Source organism: Triturus cristatus, chromosome 3_1 (assembly GCF_964204655.1).
Source record: "Triturus cristatus chromosome 3_1, aTriCri1.1, whole genome shotgun sequence".
In the NCBI taxonomy this organism is placed as follows: Eukaryota; Metazoa; Chordata; class Amphibia; order Caudata; family Salamandridae; genus Triturus; species Triturus cristatus.
Window position 1 is genome coordinate 801,884,670 of NC_140583.1, and position 17,642 is coordinate 801,902,311.

The following is a 17,642-nucleotide window of genomic DNA, read 5'->3' on the forward strand; positions in this document are numbered from 1 at the left end:
TCACTAGACCAAAATGATTGGTTCTCTGAGAAGGAACATTTACTTGAGATGTAACATGGGAGACTTTCTGTTCTGTTCTGAAAACAGGGATGATCAAACAATATTTTCCCAATGTTTATGTTTCATGGACTGCTGTGGATGAGGCGGCTGTAAGTTCACACAGCGGCTGCTCAGTGGAGAAATGTGTGGGTCCTGCCCACCCCGCTTTGGACTCTGCCTGCACAAAGACCTCTGCAAGCCTCATGCACATCAGCTAACAACAGCCACACTCCCAATTGCTCTCTCTGCCTAGGTACACCGTTGGGTCAGTGCAAGAGAACAACGACCAGGTGTGGAAGTTCCAGCGCTACTTCCTGGTGCAAGAGTACTGCAACCGCCTCACTATCCCGTTCCCCTTCGTCATCTTTGCTTACTTCTTCATGGCGCTCAGGAAGATGTTTCGCTGCTGCTGGAAGGAGCAGGCTGCAGAGCCCACCGTATGCTGTAAGTCTAACTTCCGCGTCTGTGCGGTGTCCCTTTGAACTAGAATCTGTAACTGGCCACTAGGTGTCACTACTGTCTGTTCTCTCCATTACCTCAGTTAGTATTAAACTTTGACCACCTGGTGGCGCTCATGCATGTGTCCTTCTTAGCAGCAGACGATGTACAAAAGGTCCAGTGGAGAGCACTGCCTCAGCCCGTCCAGCACACGAGAGATACAGTCATAGATCTTCTAAGGACGCATGATCCTTTTGAATGACTCGCTGACCCACACATAAAAGTAGGTCTCTTTAAATCCCTGCACAACAACGGTGGATGTTTGGCCAATCCCCACCAACTGTTGCATGCAGGTCAGTGTTAAAGCCACCCCCCGGATCACGGCCTGCGTCTTTCACCACAGCCAAAGGCCTCAGTTTAAGGGGTTCCCAGACCCAACAACTGTCTAATGTTAGGCGACAAACCCGCCCTGTAGAAAACAAATTCACATCCCTTCGTACTCACACTGCACCAGCCCCCACCTCTACGTGTATGAGTGTATTTTGACCTGTCATTTAAGACTACCCCCAAGTAATAATGGCCAGGGCTAGACAGGGCTTTTGTTCCGCTTGGCATTTCCCTGGTGTCCAGTTTTGAAAGCCCTTGGCCACCCCTGGTGCCTGTATCATTTTCGCCCAAGGTTTATTGCAGGAAGCACAGGGGAGAGGGGGGTGGGGGTTCAGGTGAGAGAGAAAGTAGGGGTAGTGGAGTGAAAGCAACCAGAGAGGGTGAAGAGAATGAATGGATGGATGGATGTTAACAGAGAGTGCAAGGAGACGAACGGAGAGGGGCTGATCTGAACATTTTTTTCCAGGGCTGCTTTTTGCACCCCAGTCCAGCCCTGACAATGGCAGTGGAAGAAAGTATACCAGGAAAGGCCAGCACATTCCATTCTCCAATGACACTGCTCATCATCAGGGATGGAGTGCTCTGTTGGAAACTGTTAGGTTTTCCCAAAGGCATATGAAAGGATGCGGTGGAGGCCAGGGCCCTTCAGCTGGCATCAGTGGCCCGGACTATGATGTTCCTAATGGCCCTTTCTAGACTCTTCCCTCCTCTATCCCTCCTTTATCGTGCTCAATAAAACTAACAGACTTGCATGTCCAACACTCAAATTAACACTTATATTTCCCTATACTAATCCACCACTAATCCTTTGGGTTTTGGAGTAGTGTGCTATTTGCCGAAAAGCACTTCAACGCCTCTTCAGGGGTAGTAAGCGCTATATATAACAATTACAATTTGGAAGCCCAGGCGAATGGGCCCGAGTCAGGCATATGTCAATTACCCTTGACGTGACATGGACTCATACTGCTCTTTTAGAAGTACTAGTGGGGATCCCACCATGTGCAGCTCGTCACCTCTACTTATTACCACGTTCTTTTATCGGACTTGCGAAATTCTTAGATGGTTAAGTAAAAATTCCACTAATGCTCTTGCATATATTGTATTTTGTGAACAGATGCCCTTATGTTAACAAGGTGTGTTTAACCCCCTCTAGGCTCTAGGAATGAGGACACAGAAACCCTGGCTTGGGAGGCTGTCATGAAGGAGAACTATCTAGTGAAAAGCAACATCAAGCCCAGCGACTCGACAGAACAGTACGTCGCCGTGTTACGCGCTTCCGTTGGTTACCATGTGACCTCCTAGCCTGTGCTTTAAATGGAAATGTAGAAGTGCAGGCACTCCCTATTTAGAGTACATGTTTATTCCCGCGAAGTGCCAGTACTCTCCTATTAAATGTATTGTAGTAGTGCAGAGAAGTGCAGGCACACTCCCTTTAAAATGAAACAAGTGCAGGTGCTCAGTACCGGACAGTACCTACTCATTCAAAGCAGTGCAAACCCTGCCTCCCTAGTAAAGAGATGCCGATGACGTTTCAACATCGTCTTACTACATGTGATTGTGATGACCCGAGGGTTTCCCTGCTGCCTATCTCAGTGTTTAGATGACTTCTTACATTTTCCCGCCCCTATGCATGCAGTGCTTAATTTGAGCCGGTGGCACCAATACTTAATTGTCAACACCAGCGCTTGTGACAGTTGGCGTCAAGGTTGCGATGTCTGCCTCATGTACCGATGACCGCAACAACAGTGAACTGTTAGTTCAGTATACATTAAAAGTTACTATAACCAGCCACCCAAGCCATTCTTATAGCTTCGGAGGCCTGGAATAGTCCGAATTGTCACGCTTGTAGGAGTGTGATGGTCAGTAGTTGAGTTGTTGCTGTCATTGGCAGCATAGCAGGGGCAATGTGTGCTGCAAGCTGCAGTGGCCTCCTGACGAGAGCCCTGGCACTTATTTTATTTTTTTACAAATTACGCACTGGCATGGCCTCTGATAACCTCAGAACCTCACACACTGAGGCTCAGTCTGAGGGTCCCTCCTTATGTCTAAAGCTGCCGTCGTCAGAGGGCTGGGAGGGAGGGGCTACAAATGTTTGGATATACACACGGACTGTCGCATTAGCTATGCATAGTGGTGGGGTCGTGAATAGAAAATTATCTGAATAAATATCTGCCAGGTGAAACCTAAAATGTGTTTATTGGTGGGAAATCCAGTAAGGTGAAAGTCAGTGCGCTAGTCTGTATCTTAGTTACATCACTAGTAAATCCGTGTCAAAGTAATGAATGTATGACGTCAAACACCCAGGGAGCAGTGGAAGGCAGAGGATGGGATTCTGAAGGCCTGGACTCGGATGGAGTCTGCGGTGTCACGCCAGTGGTGAAACGGGCAGATAGACGGGCCTGGTGGGTGTCCTCCCTGCCAGGAATGTCTTTGCATCTGGCTGCAGACTTCATGAAAATCTTTCCTCATCTTCTCTCCCCTCTAGGATGGACCACCGGTTCCGGCACATGGAACTCAAGGTAGGGTGCTTCGGATTTTCTTGTAGGTAGGCTGTAGAAACGCTTTTGTTCGCCAAATGTATTTTCGCTGCTGAGAAGTGATTGCTGAGAAGATTCGGGAAGCAGGCAATGGGGAAATGAGTAGTGTGCCAGGAGGAGGGCGCGCAGTGACTGCCCTTATGTGTGTGCACGTGGCACGGAGCTCACTTCGAAGGCCTCAGTAACCCCTCTCCTCTCTCCCCAGCTGCACGAACTGAAGCGAATCATGAAAGAGATCACCAGCAAAGTCAAGTGACTGGGTGAGTCTGTGCGCTGTCCCTCCCACCTACTGGTTTACCTCACACTTTGTCACTACTTAACTGCACTAATACACACACACAGACACACACACACACTCTCACACATACACACGCTACTTAGCTGCACTGATAGGCACACACACACACACTCTCTCTCACACACACACTACTTAGCTGCACTAATAGACACACAGACACACAGACACACTCTCACACATACACATGCTACTTAGCTGCTCTGATAGGCACACGCACTCTCTCTCTCACACACACACTACTTAGCTGCACTAATAGACACACACAGCCACACACACACAGACACACACTCACACATACACACTACTTAGCTGCACTAATTGGCACACACACGCTACTTAGCTGCACTGATAGGCACACACACACGCCCTCTCTCTCACACACACAATACTTAGCTGCACGAATAGACACACAAACGTCACCCTTTCACCGTTGACCCTGGGTCTTGTGGTGAGGCCCCACCTCGCTCTGACCCCCAAGCATCCTTTCCATCCTAACATACGGGTGCCTAGAGAGCGCAGCCCCCTCCCTACTCCAAAACGGAGACCCAAGGCTCTGTTCATGTGCATCAATCTTCAGGCATGGATGACATTTCTGGGTGGAAAACTGACCATAAAGGAGAAATAGTGTGGGAATCATGTGCAGAGACACCGGTTGATGTGGTAATGACTCATTTTGAGGATATGCAGGGCACATGTTGGAAACCCACACTATTCCTCTGCCCACACTTGGAAATACCAACACTTTTGTGTCCGGGTGCAGGATGCATCGGTTAATGGTCCCTTTTCTGGCTTTGTAAAGCACACACTCACCACAAAGTAAATAAAACAATACTGAAAATAGCAAGACATAATTATCATCTGAAGAATACATTTCCTAAGTTATAGCATCCATTCTAGGACATTCTCATATCCGATCCATCAGCTATCATTCCTTACCATTCATCCCTCGTCCATCACTCATCGTTCATTATGCATCAACCATCTTCCCCATCTGTTGTTCCCCATCCCTCTGCCATCATTCCTCATTCCTCTCTATCAACCCTCACCCATCAGTTCTCATTCTTCATACCTTAATTTTCATAGATTGACCGCATCCATCAGTCTTTTTCTGATATTTCTCATCCATTATTCATCATTCCGTATCCACCATCCCTTCATTGTACCTCCTGGATCATTCCTCAGCCCACACTTTCCATCCATAGGACCTCACCTATTAGTCCTCATTCCTCACTAATCAGCCTCCTACTCAATTCGAGAGTGATGAGTAAAATTGGCAAATGGTGATGTCCTAAAATGAATGTTCGTGCTAGGACATCTTCATTCCTCTTTCTTCTCCCCTCGCTCCTCAACATTCACTTCTGAATCCTCACGCCGTCTCATTTTTCCTCCCTCCACCAGTGATGAGTCTTTTACCCTTGCCATTCTCCCAGTCTATAAAATATTTCAAGTGCATTGCAGAACTAACATTGGAGGTGGGTGGCCAATATTGTTCTTGAACTAAAAAACAAATTTCCCTTTTGTGCTCTGTATTACTTGACTTACCTATAATCAAACAGAGTGCACTGAACCAGAGATTTACCAAAGGGTATATCAACCTAAAAAAAACATGAATAATACTGTTTCCTCCATAGATTATAAAATAAAAATACAATGTATTACATTCACAACATTATTGTTTGAAAAACATTTTCAAGTGTAGATGTTTGCAGCATTGGATCCACACATCTCAGTCGAAGCAAGTGAAGAATGCAGATGAAGAGGTGCTGCCACCAACAACCATCAAACTCAAGTTCAGTACCTAGATCCAGAAAAGGGAGAAAATCAAAGAGTTCAGCAAGAACGTCAATTACAACAAAACAAGTTTCAAACTCAAAAAAATCAGACTTTGAAAACTCAAACTCTAAAAACACAGAGAGCAAACAGTGCGTTCCAGTTGTAAGTCACACAAATCAAGAAACAGGTGAAAATGAAAATGAAACAGGTGATGTAATTGACACTGAAGATGAGCGCTTGATCAAGTGGTATTGTCTGAAGATATGAGAGAAAGAAAAAGAATGCTGCAGAAAATCAAGAATATAAAAAGTGCTCACATAATTTCTGAAGATTTTTTTTTAAAAAATTATACCTTGTTTAGAGGTTTATATTTGATTTAGAATTCTAATTCTTGGGTCACCATCTTGTGAAGACTCACATGACACTAATCATGCGAATCAACTCTTAAAGGTGTTGATATTAGAATGTTAGTATGTCACATAGAAAGTTGAGTTCATCAGTCATGCCCTTACAATGTTGCCTTTTGGAAGTGGTCAGTTTAAGAAGTTAACAGATGCCGGTTTTATAGCTGCTGCTCCTTTTTCTCAGGATTGTACTAAATCCGCAGAATAAACTTACCTGCTTTAAATTACAAATTCTCTAGACAGTGCTTCCCAAACCTTTTAGGACCACAACCCACTTTTTACCATGACAATCGTTCAAGAACCCACCCACCTTTGATGGGCATGAGGTGGGCAATTTTTAAATAGAATTAAATCATCGAGCGGTGGCGCATTGTCATTTACAGACAGCACATTTTCCATTGAAATTAACACAAAATTTGCAAAGACATATGCAGTTTTACTGTTAAAGCTATATTGCATACAAATGATAATGTGTGTAAATAGAGTATCAGTGAAAATGTAGCATTTGCACTTCACCAAGAAAAAGTGTCTTGTTTTGTTTTGGTCACTTTAAAATCTTTTTTTCGATCACACTTCAGATTTACAAAAAAATGTGCCTCATTTTTGCTTTCCAAACTGCTGAGTGTGCACAGCTCATTTACAGGTATTTACATTTTGTTGTGTGTTACAAAGAATTACATCCTACTGCATTTTTTCCAAAGTCTCTGTACACCAGAAAGATTGTCACATAATTCTCTTTACTTTTCTTTCTCTAACTGCAAAAGTGAGAGGAGTTTGTAAACACTAATACTCATGTTGAAAAAAGAATCGACAATTTGTCAGAAAACATAGCCTGACATTTGACCTCTGTCATTGAAGTGCAGCAAACGTGACAAGATTAATACAGAATTTAAAGGCATCTTTAGTTAATGGTTGGACATTCATGACCCACCAAAAATTGGCTTGCGACCACACTGTTTGAAAAACACTGATCTAGGAGTCTTTCCTACAGTTCACAAATGCAACTGTAATATAGTTAGCAACTCCAATCTACTATCTGATCTATTTAACACTTAAAACAGTGTTAGTTCCAGCACTGAAGCCGCTAACAGTGATGTAAACTCTTGGATCACTAATGCCCATGAAAAAATAGCCCTTATAAAAAAGTCATCACTTATTGTAATAGACGAACAGCCTCCTACTACTAACTAAAAGACATTGTAAACAGTTCTTAATTTGGAAATAAATAAGAGCCAGGACACTCATCAGAAGGCCATTTCTACTTTCACTGCCCATTCTAGTCAGTTCTTCCAATTACAGTTGCAACACAACTACTAACCATCACACTGTGACAGTTCTGATTATTCCAGGCTCCCAAAGCTCTAAGAATGGCTTTGGTGACAGGTGTTGGTTATTTGTAATGTTTATTGACTTAGTACACAACTATTGTGCTCAGCTCTAAATTAGACAGAGAGCACGACCATGTGGGAGACTGTTGAATGTGCCGGTGATGACAATTAGCTGCTGGGGCTGAGCACTGTAAACATCCTGCTCAAATTAAGTACTACTTATGAAACTAGTTGTACCTAGCAACCAACCAAAAAGAGGCTTATTGGTTACAGTGTGTATGCATATAATTTACATCATCAAATACTTATTTCTTCTGGGCACATCACCTACTAACATCATCACTTTCACATATAACTAGAGGAGAGAGGAATGAGGATTGAAGCTTGATGAATGAGGAATGAGAGCTGAAGCGTTATAAAAGAGGGATGGGGAGCGAGGAATGATTAATGAGAAATAATTGTTGAGGAAAAATGGATGAAGCATGATAGATGAGGGATGATGGCTGATAGCTGAAGGATGAGGATAAATGAGGGATGATGTTTGAAGGATGAGGAATGATGGACGATAGATGTGGTATGATGTCTACCAGTGAGGACGGAATGATGTGGTATAATATATGGGACGAGGAATAAGAGATGAGGGTTTGAGAAATTAGGAATAATAGATGAAGCATGATGTATGATGAACGAGGGCTTTCTAAAATAAATGATTTACAAAATAAATATTGAAATGAAAGAATCCTACGATGGGTGCGTGGCTACGCCGGCAATGGAGGTGGACGTGCTCAAGTAGAGCTCTGTCTCGGGCTCCCCATGCTGGCCGAAAATTGGACCAACTACCCCGCACTGGGACTTTCCAGCTCTCCTGGTGCTCAGCAGGCTGCAATTACCCGGGCAGAGGCACCTACGCAAGTCCGGAGTCTGGCCCCGCCCACAGGGCCTTGAGAGATGGCGCACTGCGCAAGAAACGGGAAGGGAGCCGGCGCACAAGATAAACCCCGGCAGCAGCGCACCGAAAATGACCAATAGCCCTCCACCCTTTAACAGACCTGCTCCGCGCTGACTCTCAGACCTCACATCCGGGAACTCAGAGGCTGCTGCAAAGACACTGCAGGTACCGGGCTAGCCTTGGACTCGGCCCGAGGCTCCCGGCCATAACTGAGCACGACGGGCGTTGCTAATAGACAGTGCTGACTATTAGCACAGCCCTGGAAAGCAAAATTGATAAGGCGGTCATAGACCTTACACTACTACATTCAGACCATCGAAAACTGGCCGATCGTAAGACCAATCTTGAGACTGCAGTTACAGACATCGTCCCGCAGGTTGCCGCAGCTGACAAAAACATACAGAACCTCCTCAATAGGGTGGAGTTCCTGGAGGATAGAGCTGAGGATGCGGAAGGCCGGGCTCGACGCAACAACATACGCGTGGTGGGCCTACCAGAGGGGACGGAAGGAAAGGATCCTGTTGATCCCTGGATTCGTACTCTTCTGCCAGAAGGTGTTCTCTCCCCCCATTTTGTAGTTGAAAGGGCACATAGAGTTCCGGCCAGACCCCTGCCTCCAGGCTCTAACCCGTGCCCGCTTTTAATTTGTCTACTAAACTTTAGGGACAGAAACACAATACTACAGGAAACTAGAACATTACAAGAGGTCCAGGTAGATAACCACAAGATCATGTTCTTCCTGAACTATACATTCCATGTACAGAAACAGAGATATTCTTATATGACGGAGAAGAAGAGACTCCGACAGCACAACCTCAAGTATTCATTGCTGTTTCAGGCACGATTAAGAGTGGTAGCTAATGGCAAAACTCATTTTTTCAATAAGTCTTAAGAGGCTGAGAATTGGCTTGACACGCTTTCCCCCACAGGTGCTCGAACAAAATCTGCCACCATGAAGGTCAAAACACCAGGTGGCACATCCCGTCATCATCGTGCAGGCCATAGATGACGACAACTCCAGTCCACACAAGCAACAGGACCGGACCCGGAACAGGCGCTAAATGAACAAAGTGGAGTCCTTTGAGCTCTGGTGGACATTAGCGGATCGCACTCGGAAGAATGCGCATCTACATCAAGTAAACATGATCAGGCCAGTGATGACGACCTCTCAGATGACCTTCCCAATACGCAAGACTACTGCGAACTATTGGTGGTCACCTTACAAACCTCGGACGACATCACCTAGACTCTGCAGAAGCACCCTCTGATTTGATAACATGGAGGACAGGTCCGCGTACATACAAGTATATGATTGGCACATGCTGTTGTTATGCACTGTACAACCCACAGGAGAAGCGTGGGCACGCCAATTCCGAACTACAGATTAATATATGGTAAATGCACCCATTACAGTATTAAAGCCCAGGATATATGTGTTCATATTAATAGCTATCCCCTTATGGGAAATACATGTTTACTGTGGGAGGAAGCGGCCCAGATAATTATGTACTTGTCTGGCGGCAGGGGGGCCCTGAGATGTTTACATTTTATCAATTTCCGAAAAATTGCTGTGTGTAGGGCATTCCCCTAGACATAAGCGAAATGTTGCTTTTATCATAGACTGTAGCGTGCAGCACAACCCCCCAGACATAGATTGAACGTTGCTTATATGTATGGTTTGGACGATTGCCTGTTGCACACTCTCCCTTATGGTATTTTTTATTGCAAATATTTTTTTTGTTTATTACGCCATCGCTTATGTACTGAGGTATGACAATCGTAATATTGGCCCACGCAGGGAGGCACACTCTAACATTGCCCTAACGCACATCACACTGACTCCTCTCAGCCCTTGGCCTGGCAGGGCCACATGCGCTACTGGCATTCAAACGTTATGGCGCCTATCAGGATAGGGACCTGGAATGTGAGAGGCATCCATAGTCCGTCACGTCGATATCTCATTTATTCATATTTGAAACGCCACCACATACAAATAGCACTCCTCCAAGAGACACACTTGTACAAGCCGGAAGTGACATGATTACATAGGCGCTGGAGGTGTCAATTACATGCAACGGGCTATTCGGCGAACACGCGTGGGGTTTTTGGTGTTGGTGAGACCAGGGACTCCCTTCCGGGTGGTAGACTCCTTCATTGACACAGAGGCTAGGTACGTCATAGTTAAGGGTGTCTTGGACGGTAGGCCGATCGTACTTGCATCGCTGTATGCGCAGAACACTGAACAGACAGCCTTTTTGGAACTGATCTCCCGCAAGCTGGCCAAGTGGCATGATGTTCCCATGGTATTAGGCGGTGACTATAATAGTGTACTGGACGTTTCGCTAGACCGCTCCTTTCCTCCCCTGCCTGGCACGGCCACACACACTGCTGCGAAAGTGTTAAATCATTGGGCTGTGCAATGGCACTTATCTGACACTTGGCGCCACAGAAACCCGCAGGATAGAGTGTATTCCTATTTTTCAGGGGCGCAGGGCCTTCATGTACGCCTAGACAGCTTTATGGTGTCGAATGATCTTTTACCGTGTATCTCCGGGTCATACTATCTGGGGCGGACGCACCCACACGAGGTGGAGTTGCAGTGGGAGGACGTAGTACCGCCAATCCCTGTGTGGCACCTCCAGCCAGATGTCCTCCTCGATGCACCGTTTCGGGACTTATTGGCTACCACCATGGCTCAATACTTTGATGAAAATGCGGGCACAGCTTTGTTGCCACTGTTGGAGTAGGACGCTCTCAAAGTAGTTGTGAGGGGGCACTGTTTGTGTGCACAGGCGGGTATAGGAGTACAGCTGGAAAAGGAACTCACCATCTTCGAAAGAAAGCTGGCGCCTTGCGAGCAAGAAGCAACTGAGGGTTCCAAAAGACAACTTGACTGCCACAGGGAGGAGCATGCACGGTTGTTAGAACGGTTGCGATGTCTTAATTATGCTGCACATTCGGCGTGGACACACCACATGTGGGATAAAGTAGGGAAACTGCTCACGTAGCTCATACGCCAAGATGAGTCATCGACCCCTGTCGCATCTGTGCGCATGGCGAATGGGGGCATAGCGTACACGCAGCAGGACATACATGGTGAGTTTGTGGCTCATTACCGGGACTTGTACAAATCACGCACACAGGCTGCACCCCTGGAGCTACAACTCTATCTTGAGGGGATAGACCTACCGTAACCTACACGCACACAAAGAGCGGAACTAAATGATCCTCTCCATTCAGAGGAAGTTCGGGACTGCATATTCTCACTGTCCAACGGGAAGTTGCCTGGACTGGATGGACTGCCGACTGAATCTTACAAGGCTTATGCGCATATCTTAGTGCCACAGCTGCTGAAAGTGTATGAGACCGCGATAGATGACTCCACACTTACCGACACACAAAACGAAGCCCTGTTAGTGTCCCTCCTTAAGCTGGGCAAAAATCCTGAATCTCTGGGCTCCTATCACCCACTAGCACTTCGCAACACTGATTACAAGATTTTTGCATCATTACTTGCTAAGCGTCTTTGGCCCTTAGTGAAAACCCTGGTGCACCCCGACCAGAACGGTTTTGTCCCCGCCAGGAGTACTTCACTCAACATCCGCAGGTTCTTCCAGGTACAACAGTACGCGTTGCACAGATGGCCCCACTCTGGTTGCCTGGTATTGGACCTGGAGAAGGCCTTTGATTCTCTGGAATGGCCCTAGCTGGTGGTGGTGCTGAATAAATACGAGCTAGGTGATCACTACTTGAGCATGGTTCAACTGCTATACCAGCAACCCACTGTTCGGGTCCGCACCGGTAGGCTCGTATTGGACCCCATTAGAGTGAGGCGAGGGACACGCCAGGGATGTCCACTGTCCCCGCTTCTCTTTTCTCCAGCCATGGAGCCACTGGCGATGTTGCTTCGCGGCGGTAGTGGAGTGTGTGGGGAATCCAGTTTGGGGATGGGATGCATGCCATTTCTTTATATGCTGACGATCTGCTATTGTATGTGCGAGACATTACTGACATTCCCACATCCATAGCAGACATGCTTAGGGCCTTTGAAGAGATGTCGGGTCTCTGGTTAACTGGGCCAAGTCGGGGGTTTACCCCTTTAGTGTAGACACAGTTGAAACGGATGTGCTCCTTAATGGCTCACTTCTTCCATGGTACCCCACCACCTTTCACTATCTTGGTGTCTTCATATATCGTCCGCCTGATGATTTGCTGGAGGGCAATTTGACTAGAGCGATATCGGCTGTTAGGGCCCAGATACAATTTTGGAAGTCACTCCCACTGAATTTTGAGCTGCATCACCTTGCTGAAGATGATTTTCCTTCCCAAATTATTATATTACTTCTCGAATCTCCCAATCTAAGTCCCAACTAAGGTCTTCCGAGAGCTGGAACGCCTGTTCCGAGACCTAATTTGGAACAAAGGCAGGTCCCGAGTTGCACTGTTGAAATTATTCGCCCCTACCAGTCACGGAGGGTTGGCCGTCCTCAACATGGAGCTGTACTATATAGCGGCCCAGCTACAATGGGTGATGAAGTGGCTCAGTGGCAAGAGTTTGGAAGACATGGCGGCCTTGCAACTGCCATGGACCCAATCCCAAATCTATCAATTATTACATCCCGCTGCCAAGCCCCTACGGCCATCCCAATTACACTTGGGACTGGCGCACAAATGCTACAGGAGGAGCCTGTGTCTCACTCGTACGACAATCCCATATGCTCCGATACTGCCTCTTTTGGGGACACCTAGGGGGAGGACGGGCACTTCCGAGGAGGCTCTTACACATTGGCATACAGCGGGTATAGACACCCTGGGTGACTTATACAGGGATGGTGCACTATTAACATTTGAGGCATTGGCGGAAGACACTGACTTACCGGCAGGGCAATCCCTATTGCACACTTACCTCACAAGGACCCTTTCGGTCTTCTGGGGAGACCTGACGGCTGAGCCACCGACACAATCTGCTACTACAGTACTTACATGTAATGGAGGTGGGATCACAAATAGTACACTGGTTGGTGGCGGCTTTACTCACGCACACACTGAAACCAAAGCTGAATCTCCGCACCCGCTGGGAAGCGGACCGAGGTCAGCCCTGGACTGACAAGGAATGGGACGCCGTCCTGGCTGGTTCTTCATATATACCGAGAAGTTCTAAATTCAAATCAATACAAGCGTACATGATACAAAGAGCGTACCTTTCACCCGACAACATAAACAGATATTTCAACATTGCCACTTCTGCATTCCCATGCTGCTGGCAGCTTAACGCGGACCTGTTCCACATGCTGTGGTCCTGTTATTCCCTTCAACTTTACTGGCAAGAAGTAGTCACTGCCCTTGCACTCTGCACTGACACATCCCTGTCGCTTACATGGGAAATTTGTATATTAGGGATCTATGCCAGGTCCAAGAAGAACAGAGTCACGTCACGATTTCGTGACCTGGGGTTGATAGTTGCGAAGCGCTTAATTACAAAGAGGAGGAAACACACCGACCCCCCCAGAGACAATCAGCTGGAAAAGATCACTCATGATTTGGGCGCAGGCAGAAAGTACAACATTGCACAGGGAGGAAACAGTGGGGCTCCGCAAATACCCCATAGCGCAATACTGGGACACAATACTCACAGCCTTCAAGACCGAAGGAGATGGAGAGGATGATGATGCCCAGCCTGTCGATATGTAACTTGTACACTAGGGATCCCGAGCTACAGGAGGTGTGGTGTTTGTAATTGGCAGCACAAACCATTGTGAAACCCACATATAGCCCAAGCCCGCTATGGGAGATTCCCCTGACCCTTGACCACCCACTTCCACGACAGTGACTTTTAACACTCACATGGGTCTAAGTCCCACCTTGGAAAGCCACCATATTGTCATGTACAGGATGCGCATTTTCATACCCAGTCAAGATATGTTTATTCTATTTGTTCTTTCTCGATGGCAGTTTCTCTATTATGTTGTTAGATTTTTGCAGATTAGATAATATATGTCTTATTGGCACATTCCTTTATCCTCTTCTCTTTTTCTTTGCACAACCCCCTCACTGAAGTCCTCACACGGCCATGCATTTATATCTCCTATGTACGTTAATGCCATGTGCGCCAGGTACCAACAGATTAGTTAAAACTAGATGAGTTGGCATATGGCACAGGCGATATTGTATGAGGATTGGGTAATGCAGTGCAGCAGTGCGAACAGGGAGTAGCACACAATGATTTACCAGTAAATGACTTCTGGAAAAACAAGTATGCATCACTGTGTATTGTAATTCCACTTCTGTAACGCATTGTTGATATACATAGTGTTCTTAATGTGTTACTTTGTACATGTTTGGATAATGTCTCAGATACTCCTGAACTGTTATGCCATATAAGAAAAGAAAAAATAAGAAAAGACAAATAAAGATATTTAGACAAAAAAAAAGGAAAGAATCCTACGATAAGTTGAATTTTCACTTCTAGAAAACTTACGGACCTTCAGCAACGCGTCATTTTTCCATTAACTGATATCAATATCTTTCTCGCGGAAGCTTATTGAATCAAAACAAGGTACTGCTTGTATGCCGCAAAATCAATGGTTTTGTTTTCCTATCAACAGTACCTTCCAGTCTGTGAGAATATATAGATGAGTTTAATCAAGTTTTCTATTTAACTTAAAAAATTGTAAATAATAGATTTAACAATGTTTAAACTCGTTTTAATATTTTTTTAATGCTTTTAATGCTTCAAAATGTTAAGTTCTTCTGTGACTTCATCCCTTGTTCATTCCTTCTGCCCCCAGTCCCTCATTTACCTATCCTCTCCTCTCTCATTCCCTCCCTCTTTCTCCCACTCCTTCCTTTGACATTCGTCTCTTTCTTGTTTTTCCTTGCAGAATATTTTTCTCTTCCTAGCCCATCTCCTACATCTTTTCTTCCCCCTTCACCCTTTCCACAGGACCTCTACCCTCCCTCCCCTTTCATCTTCTTCCCCATGGCCTTCCTTACTTATTAATACTGTCCTCTCCTTTCTTACATTTAATAACTCCATATCTCCCTTAAATTGTCTATAATTTTAAGCCTTCTTACTCTCTATCGGTTCTCTTCCTCTTTTATCTGTTCTTCCTTCCTCCTTTCTGCTGTCCCTCCTACTCAAATTGAACCCCTTTCATCACTTACCTCCTTCTTCTGCACCTTTTCAGTACATCATTCCTTCGACTTTCCCTCCGCATTCCCTATTTTCCATCCTCCTTCTCTCACTTCCATACCCTCCTCACTTTTGTTCTCAATTTTTTTGTTCTAGGAGCAGCAGTTAAATAGCACCACACGTGAAAAACAAGGAGAGTTGACCTCTGCAGCAACACTTGCAAGTAATGACAGCAAGCACAAGAGGTGAACGTGTGTTAAGATTATGTGGTTTGGATCATCAGAAGCAGAAACTCCAGAAAGTGCAACTATGAGTATCAGAAGACCAGGCGGTCCTGTTGTATCCTCTGTCAATTGTTCTGACAAGGATGGGAGCCTCAGCAGAGCAGCAATGAAATCTCTCAATAACCCTATGCATATGTGCACACTGCCGCCCATACGTGGACGGGATTTATTGTTGAGGTGCTTCACTCATCGTGCGCCTAGGTTGGTCAAAGCTCTGGACTAGCTACTTTTTAATATACTATTCCAAAATTGTAATAGCCTTTCCATGCAAACCCTCAATTCAATCTTTGGATATTTCATTGCTTAATTTGTCAAATAAAATCTTTTAAAAATAAGTGCTTGGACACAAAGTTTGTCTTAGGACAGGCCTATCTTTTTATGTGCAGAGTTCTCCGCCTTGACTGCGGAGTCTTTGCACTCGTAAATATACTATTAAAATGCAGTTTTGTGAATACTGAAAAAGCGTAAACTTAAACAAGCGTGTAAGTTTACCTTTGTGAATCAGACCCTTAGATTGTGAGGTTTTCATACATGGAGCATTAGCTTTGTCTTCCTCATCATGAATACTATATCTTGTACTGTTTCTCACACTTCTTCAAGAACATGTCAGACTATTTCAGGCTTAAAACCTCTTACGCAAGACTTAACAAGATCAGCAATTGCAAATGCTTATAATCACTAAATCATGTACTATTGGGTTCTTTTTTGAAAACCTGAGGTGGTCAATTGAAATAGTTAAAGCGCTTAGAAGTGTGATGAATTAGTCTCTTGATTAAGAGACTGCTTCCGCCTTCTTCCTTCACAGTGACCCCGCTCTTAAAGAAATTGAAGGTAGACTCCTCTCATCATGTCTGCCTTTGGACTGTATCAACCTTCCCTGCAGAGCTAACAAACTGAGCAGTGTTTGACCAGCTTGGGCACTTAAAACATAAGGACTTCCAGAGCCCAATCATTAAAATGGGGGTGGTATAAGCTCTTCATAGCTGCATAGCTATGACACCGGATGACCTGAGATTCAAGGAAAACGATGGTTGGTTTAGAGCATTCATGAAATGCTAAACTGTACTAGATGTTATTGATTGTGCTCATTGTATTTTGTGGCATTTAAAGTGCCACCAACCATTGGGAGAAGCATAAAAGCACATGTGACTGTCACTAATGTTGGCTTAGCTATGGTTAGTCCAGAGAGTTTTCCATTTAGAATAGATTCTCAGAGGAGGCAGTCTGTAGAACCCCAAGTCCCTTTGTATTCTTCCTAACACTGTGTTTCTCTGATCGTATAGACAGCTGCGGCCCGTGCAGGTAAGAGCGGCGGGGCCGGTTGGGGGCGGGGGAGGAATTTCAACAGACGATGACAAGGGAAATATAATTATTTATTTAATTCTCCCTCATCATCGTCCATCGAAATCCCCCCCTCCGCCCAGCCCCACCGCTCGTACCAGCATAGGCCGCGGCTGCGTATAGAGTTTCATTCACCCCAAAACTGAGACTTGTGGCTTCAATAAGTGTTCAGCCAGTGCTTCAGGTGTTCTACCACAATATTGTGGTTGAAATATCAGCATATGCATTTATTGGGACGATAATATCAACATCTGAAAGATGTTACTGTGGAGTTGTTAACAGGAAGTCTATGTTATGTTATGTTATGTTAATAACTTTTATTAGGCGCACAGCTGCCCCAGCGAAGGGGCGTCCTGGCGCCTGATCAGGTACACAACACAACAGGTCAAAAGCTGAGGAGAAGAGAATAGATGCTTACATTATTGGTATTTCGAGAGTTGCTGTTAAGGTCCCAATATATGTGCAGGATGACAATAACATGACAAGCATCAGTGCTTCACCTTTTATGAAACTGAATATTGTAATGTTTTGTGTGTCAATTCTGCACATGTTTTGCACAATGCTCTAGCCTGCTACAACTGGAACACTGCAAAGTACAGGCGGTTGAGTACAGCATTTTTCAGTGCTTTGGGCTACACTGTCGGATGCAATTTTGCCCTTTTGGGTGTACCACTACTGTGATGAAGGCCTTCACTGTGTAGGATTGTTATGTAGATATATTCTTCAACATGT

At 45.4% G+C, this 17,642-nt stretch overlaps 1 protein-coding gene across 1 annotated transcript in view; it reads left to right on the plus strand.

The window, feature by feature from the left end:
• TRPM8 (transient receptor potential cation channel subfamily M member 8) overlaps positions 1 to 16,860 on the plus strand; it is a 161,349-nt gene extending 144,489 nt beyond the window's left edge. The window contains exons 15-19 of the mRNA XM_085646403.1: positions 293 to 483; positions 2,018 to 2,117; positions 3,350 to 3,383; positions 3,607 to 3,661; positions 15,442 to 16,860. Coding sequence (XP_085502529.1) covers positions 293 to 483; positions 2,018 to 2,117; positions 3,350 to 3,383; positions 3,607 to 3,657 — 376 coding nt within the window. The 3' untranslated portion in view covers positions 3,658 to 3,661; positions 15,442 to 16,860. The remainder of the gene's footprint in view (positions 1 to 292; positions 484 to 2,017; positions 2,118 to 3,349; positions 3,384 to 3,606; positions 3,662 to 15,441) is intronic.
• Positions 16,861 to 17,642: the final 782 nt, after the last annotated feature.